This window comes from Triticum aestivum, chromosome 3A (genome assembly GCF_018294505.1).
Source record: "Triticum aestivum cultivar Chinese Spring chromosome 3A, IWGSC CS RefSeq v2.1, whole genome shotgun sequence".
NCBI lineage: Eukaryota > Viridiplantae > Streptophyta > Magnoliopsida > Poales > Poaceae > Triticum > Triticum aestivum.
In genome coordinates this window covers 744,610,879-744,617,897 of record NC_057800.1, presented here as the reverse complement: position 1 = coordinate 744,617,897, position 7,019 = coordinate 744,610,879, and the positions used below count along the sequence as shown (strand labels likewise).

At 45.8% G+C, this 7,019-nt stretch overlaps 1 protein-coding gene across 1 annotated transcript; it reads left to right on the top strand.

Moving 5' to 3' along the window:
- The first annotated feature begins 4,021 nt into the window (after positions 1-4,021).
- Positions 4,022-6,389, top strand: LOC123063691 (uncharacterized protein C24B11.05). Its single transcript, XM_044487588.1, has 9 exons — positions 4,022-4,283; positions 4,501-4,582; positions 4,730-4,795; positions 4,960-5,057; positions 5,164-5,201; positions 5,300-5,387; positions 5,475-5,747; positions 5,839-5,904; positions 5,992-6,389. Exons 2-9 carry the CDS (start codon positions 4,519-4,521, stop codon positions 6,145-6,147), a joined length of 849 nt encoding a protein of 282 aa, XP_044343523.1. The 5' UTR covers positions 4,022-4,283; positions 4,501-4,518; the 3' UTR covers positions 6,148-6,389.
- Positions 6,390-7,019: the final 630 nt, after the last annotated feature.

Here is a 7,019-nt window from a genome sequence, read left to right as displayed (position 1 = left end):
GATATGCAGCCAATACTGGTCTACAGTGGATCTACCTGAATCCAGTCTTCGTTCATCTGCGTCTGTGTGCTTACATGTTGGATCCTTTAAGGCTATAATTCTCTTCATCGGCAAAGATTGTTGGTCTGGTGCGTTGGTCCTTATGAGGTCTTTGCCATACTCTTTCTATAAATAAAGAAATATAAGAGTGCTTTGTAGTGATCTAAATGCTTTTAGTGCTTAGTACTGATCTAAGTGTTCTTATATTCCTTACAGAGGAAGTACTAGATAAGCTCGTCCCTTGCAGCGGGGTATAAATATTTTGCTTTTATTTGGTAGAACTATCAGTTTACCAAAGAAAAAATATATAATTTTATTTGGTAAATCAATAAAAGTTGAAACGGTTAAGACGGTTTTCGAGAGAAACTGATGAGAAGACACAAAGAAAAAGAAGGAACGTATGTGAGGATTGATGAAGCGTTCTGCCGGGCACGAAAGGAAACCTTACGTCTTCTTTAAGTAGTATATAGAGATATTGGTATATAGTGTGGTAATTTAAACCATTGAATCATAAAACAAGAAAGCGGAGCAAGGTTGTGTTCCAGGTCTGCTAAATCCATCCTCGCTGTGTGGTCCACGATGTGCAATTTCAACTTTATCATGGTTAGCAAGTATCAATGTACTCGGTGGCAGACCTAAACATTGAGATTTGCCAGGGCAATGGATGGTGATGGAGCTCAACTGCGCTGCACTCACTGGCGGCTACGTGTGAGAGACTGGATTAATAGAAATAATAAACTACTTATATTAGCAAGGAATTCTTTCTTTTCAGAAAGCTCATTTGAAAAGTTAAGATTGCTTAGCTTTAAGCAATTATAGGATGAGTGGCCGATTAAGAAATTGGTCCTGGATACGCACGACTGAAGACAAAGTGCGCAGAAAAGACTGATGTTGGTCCGTGGAGCAACTGAATGTCTACATGTTCTTTGTTTTTCATATAAAAATGCCAGCAAACAGTCTTGGTGGGACTAGCGGACAGCGGGCACCGGATGCTGCGTGATGAAAGCTGCTTCTGGAGGAATAAGAAGTATGAAGAGAGGACGGTAGAATCTGAGTCCGGCCGGGGAAGGGGGAGACCGGCCGACGAAGAGCAGCGTGCTGGGCTGTGGACGGCGGCAAAGCCATTCAAGCTGGCTCTGGTGGACTGCTCTTTTTTTTTCACCAAAACAGCCAACAAAGTCAATGAAGCTGTTGTTTTCCGTTCAATATTGAAAATATTGAACTTAAATACGGACGGAATCTTGCTGGCTTTCTGGGATCTGGACGGTGTTCTTTTATTTCTTCTCGCGCCACGACTTTGTTGCCTTTTCCTTTTCTTAATTAACATTAGTGGTACATAACACTGCTAGTATTTTTTTAATCTTACACGAGATTCCGTTTTGGCGCTGGAGAATGATACGTCGCACGTGACCTCGGTGCTCAATGGCGTGTTTGCAGCACGGATGGCGCCTGATTACGAGCGTGACGGCTAACTTTTCATTACTACCAGCCTCACCTCAAGTCAGGTTCAACATGTAAACGGGACAGCAAATTTACCGGCGCATCTCTGTGCAAAACGTGCATGCACTCTGAATGCGACCGATTGCTGGCTCGAAAAGACTCCTAGCTTTTTGGTGACCAGCCTCTTGGCTGATTGCCGAGAGAACACTTTTGCTGAATAAAAGCTCTCTGATTTGCCGGAAAAAAAAGCCTCACCTCAAGTCAGCTGTTGAGACCGTGCATCTGCTCTGTTGGACGCCACTGTTGAAGTATCGAATGGAACCTTCCTGGCCAAGGAAACAGGTCGGCCTTCATGTCAAAAAAAAAAAAAAAAAAAAAAGGTCGGCCTTGTCGAAACTGACGGCCTCCACCTTCTATGTGCATCACGCTTTTCTAATGGGGGCCAAATTCTGTTTCTGCGATGGAGAGAAGCGTGGCGGCTCCACGTGATTTGGCGGCGTCCAAGATGATGGGCTGCCTTGGATGGCTTCACAGCCAAGTTAGCATTATTATTACTGTAGTACTAGTAATCTTTCATATCTAAATAGCTAGCCCTCATCATTGTATTTTTCTCAACATACAAGCATGCCATCTCATCATTCAACATGCATAAAGAAAAACCCACCTAAACATGCAACTATGCAAATCCACTACAACATGCATGCATGTAAAATTCCATTTATTATGCTATTTACATTTAATTCTTATATACTCCCTCCGTTTTTTTACTTTGCGCATAACTCATAGCTCGCATATCAAGGAGAGCCCTGTTCGAAATTTTCTAGACAAGTTTGCCCCTTCTTTTGCGTGGATTAGAGTACTAGTCGCCTCGAATCCCTCCCTGCATGTCACAGGTAATCTCTCTCTCCTCCACTTAGACATCTTCCAATGCATTGGTGCTAAAGTGGGGTGCTAAGTGCATTAAAATGCTTAGCAACTAATGTCCCCAATGTATTGGTGCTTAGGTTTTATAGCTAAGCCTCCTCTATTTAATTGTTTAGCAATAAAACTCCTTCATGTATTGGTTGGTAGTCTTTTTGCCTAGGTCCACGTGCTTAGCATTGGTTTTTATTGGGGTCACCATAATGCTCTCTCTCCTTTTTAAATGCTTTGCCACATCATATTTCTGCCTATGTGGCATCCTTAGCACCTGTACACCGTGGAGTACTTTTAGAAACTATTGTTTCAAGAATTCATGTTTCATATAATCAAAATTTTATTGAAATATTGCAAACATTTCCGCAACAATGTGCAAGGCATCATCTAGTAGGTAAATTTGTGTGGCGATTAGAAGGTGGGATTCGTTGGTGTTGGTTGATAGTGACATGAGTCATGGCGCCTGGTTCTGGTTCTGGTTGCTTGATTAGGACAGCTAACCGCACGCACTCACCCACGCCGACCACAACATATTAGTGACACTTTTTTTTTCCTCGAGTGATACCAGTACATTCTGGAACATCACGAGACAAAAATAAAAGCAATTACCTTGAAATAACAACACTGATACTAATACAACCTATGATTAAAAGGTTAGGAGAGCAGTCCAACCATCAAAATTCAAGTATTAGACTTGACACTTGTTGATTAGGACAACGAACTGCACGCACTCACACCGACCACAGGATATTAGTGTCATTTTTTTCTCTCTAGAGTGCTGCGATCAGATTAAACATCACCAACAAAAATAATAAAATGATGGAGGAGTAATTTCCTGCAACATTTCCTTGAAAATAATTTTTGCCTGCAAGTAGTAATAATAACAATACTAATGGGGCCTTCCTCCTCTCGATCTTCGCCGGCGAGCCCATGAATTCGCCTTCCCTCCGCCTGCCACTCCGGCAACTGGTAGATATGTAGGGTTTTAGCCCTCGTAGTACCAGCGTTTGGACGGATGGCGGTGCTCCTTCTTCGAGTCAGTCTCCCGGGTTTCGATCCTTCTCAAATTGGTCGGTTGGGATGGATTAGGTTGAGCTCCGGCATAGATCCCTGACAGCTCCTTGGGGCGGCGAGCTTAGAGTTTCTTGCTGTCCGTATGCAACGGCGATATTTGGTGTCAGGTTCTTCAGATCTATTCAAGGATTCAACGGTGACGATTGCGGCTCCAGGGCATTGGTCCTTAGGGGCACGTGCACGGAGACTTTCCGGCTGTCGACAAGGTCAGGTCGGCTCATGTTGGGAGCGGCGCGTCGGCGGCTCGTTCTGGTGACGGCAATGGTTGTTCGGTGATCCATGGATCTCGATGCAATTTTAATTATGTTGAAGGCACTTTGTATCTTCGGTGAATGTTTATAAGTAGATCTGGTTATTTTTTGGAAAAAATACTAATGAGGTGTAATTTTAATTATGTTTAAGGCGCTTTGTATCTTCAGTGAATGTTTATAAGTAGATCTGGTTCTTTTTGGGAAAAAAATACTAATTGGGGAGGAGTAAATAATTTCGTTTTTCCTTGGAGATTTACCATTTTTTTTGGTCGGTTTTGTACTGCTACTCTGCTAGCACCACGCTTGACGGGACGGTTCCCACTTTTCCGGTACCAAACGTCACCTTCTTCCCAGCTTCCTCCTCCGTCCACCCACGCCGCCGACGCGCCTCCGCCGGTCCGGTCTACATATACCAGCGCCCTCGCCATCCCCCATTTCCTTCCTCCCCAACCCGCCATTTTCCGTCCTCACCGAGACGGTTCCCATCCCCGCGCATCTGCCTCTGCCGTCTCCGCCCGGTGCCATCTTCTTCGCTCACTCCGCGCAGGCCAACTAATCTTTCTGGTAAGTACGCGCTGAGTGATCTGCACTTCAATCTCTTCCCCTCCGCGCCCGGCCGTCCTGTTTCTCTTCTCGCCGGCGACGCCCCCGTTCTACCCGGCGCCGCCGCGCGCGCTGGGGCCTGTAATGCGACGCCGCAGATTGGATTCTGTTTAGAGATCTGGACCGCGTCCCCGGCCGTGGATTGATTCGCTGACTGATTGGGCGTTGGTTCTTGCAGATCGGCCGGCCGGTCGAAATGGGCCACGAGGGAGCCAAGTACGGCGATGACGGCCGCCCCACCTGCGACTGCCTCCTCTTCGGTACTACTTTGTCTCTCTTCCCTCTGCTGCTGCCAGATATCTCTCTCTGTCAAGCTAATTTCAGTTTCAGAACATCTTGGGTGGTACTGCACGTCTGATGCATGCTATGCCTTTGTGTGTGTGTGTTCTTTTTTCTCTTTTTTTCAGACCTTGATGACACGCTCTACCCGGTGGGATCAGGCATCGGCCTCGACGTCATGAAGAACATCCAAGGTACATAGATAAGCCAAACTCTGCTTGTTAGTTCTACTGAAAATCTGCACTGGCACATCAGTTTGCAGGTAGAGATGTCTGGATGCATTTCTGATCTGTCTATGTATATATGGTGTTCATGAGTTGTTGCTGCTCTCTGACTAATTGGCTTCCTGGTGCTCCAGAATACATGGTCGAGAAGCTCGGCATCGACAAGAGCATCAGCCACGAGCTCTGCATCCTGCTGTACAAGCAGTACGGAACCACCATGGCCGGTCTGCGGGTGCGTGCCGTGTCGTTTCAATCCACACTCCACAGAATAGATTTTAGACCCGTTCTTTTGTTTGTTTCTACTCTTCTTACCTTGTTCCTCTGAACCTTTGATGTAGGCTGTCGGGTACCAGTTCGACTACGATGATTTCCACGGGTACTGCCTGCCGGTTTCTCTACACACTTGTTGTTTCAGTGTAATTTGGGCAAAAATAATGGAATTCCAGAGTCTTGACTGTTTCATTTGTTCTGCAGCTTTGTTCATGGAAGGTTGGCCTACGAAAAGCTCAAGCCTGACCCTGTGCTCAGGAACATCCTTCTGAGCCTACCAATCCGCAAACTCGTACGCATCGCGAAATCCCGAAACTTTTCATCAGAACCCAAGTGTTAGGATGCAACCATAACCATGTAATTTTTTCTGTGCTGCTAGGTGTTCACGAATGGTGACAGGCTCCATGCTTCGAGGGCCATGAAGAGGCTTGGGATCGAGGACTGCTTTGAGGGAGTTCTGTGCTTTGAGACATTGAACCCGCCATCGCCCACTCCTGCGCCAGCCAGCAAAGTTGAGATCTTTGATATAATGAAGCACCTGGCTCATCCGGAGCCTGGGGTTGAGCTGCCAAGGTCACCAATCCTGTGCAAACCGAATATAGATGCAATGCTGCATGCCCTCAAGCTTGCCGACATCAATCCTCAGACTACTGTAAGTGCCAAATAACTCAACGGTCATATTCAGAGATTCATAGGTACCTCATGTTATATGGTGTGCTAACTGAATACGGGACATCCACCAGATATTTTTTGATGACAGCGTCAGGAACATCCAGGCCGGGAAGCAAATCGGAATGCACACTGTCCTGGTAAAATCCTGCCTCCGGTTATTGTCGCTCAAGTTTGGTTGATGATTGAGTTGCTAATGTGAATGTGTTGTTGAATCGATGTACCAGGTTGGAACTTCTGAAAAGATTAAAGGTGCTGACCATGCCTTGGAAAGCCTCCACAACATGAAGGAAGCGTTTCCAGAACTGTGGGAGGAGGCTGTGAAGGATGAGGACGTCAGGAAATCGAGCAAAGTTGGAATCGAGACATCGGTGATCGCTTAAAATCCCTCATGAACTGACTCATGGTTTTGGGCAAAGGGCACATGAGACGACCAGATCCAGTATCTGTTTGTCTGACAGTAGACATGCTGATTAGACCGAGAGAAAATTGTTGTAATCGTTAAGGGAACTGATGCCACTTCCGTTATGTTTGTCCCTTGTAATAAGAAATAAAATGTTCTGAACCTCGCTGTAACTCCGTTCACGGGGCAATAGACCTGCTATGCTAGTACTATTTGACATTATAAAATGAGCGAGCTTGATTTGGCTCGAGCTAAAAGTCCGAGTTGCAGGGTGGGCTCATACTCAACTTGTAATGATGTTCATGGAGCCCCAGCTGCAAGAGATTGATGAGCACGAAATGTAGAACGAGGGTGCCATCCACCCCACTCGAGACTCAATGCGAGGAGCGAGGAGCAAGAGTGGCTCCTGGCTCGGGAGAAGCTGTTTGAGGCTTCACAAAGCTCTGGCGCTGCCACTACTTCAGGCACTACAACAATGTAGTGCTTGATGAGGGCGACGAGCTCAGCCTCTACATCTCATTGGACGACGGTGCGGCATAGGGCGGCAGGGCACCGTGGCGGCTATGCTTAATTATGTCTAGTACTAATAGTCTTTGTTTAGAGCTATATTTACGTCAACTAACAAGATTAAAGATGCTTAATTATATATTGCACTGATGATGGATCCATATCACCCCTCATTCAGTTACAACCCATAGATCACACAGAGCAGAAGAGGCGGCGGGAAAGGGAATGATATGCATAAAGGAGTACTGATAAGTAAAACAGACTACTAACAAGAAACATGTTGCATATCAACAAAGGAAATAATTGGCAGCTAATGATTGCACACGTAAATGGTAGATCGTCCAG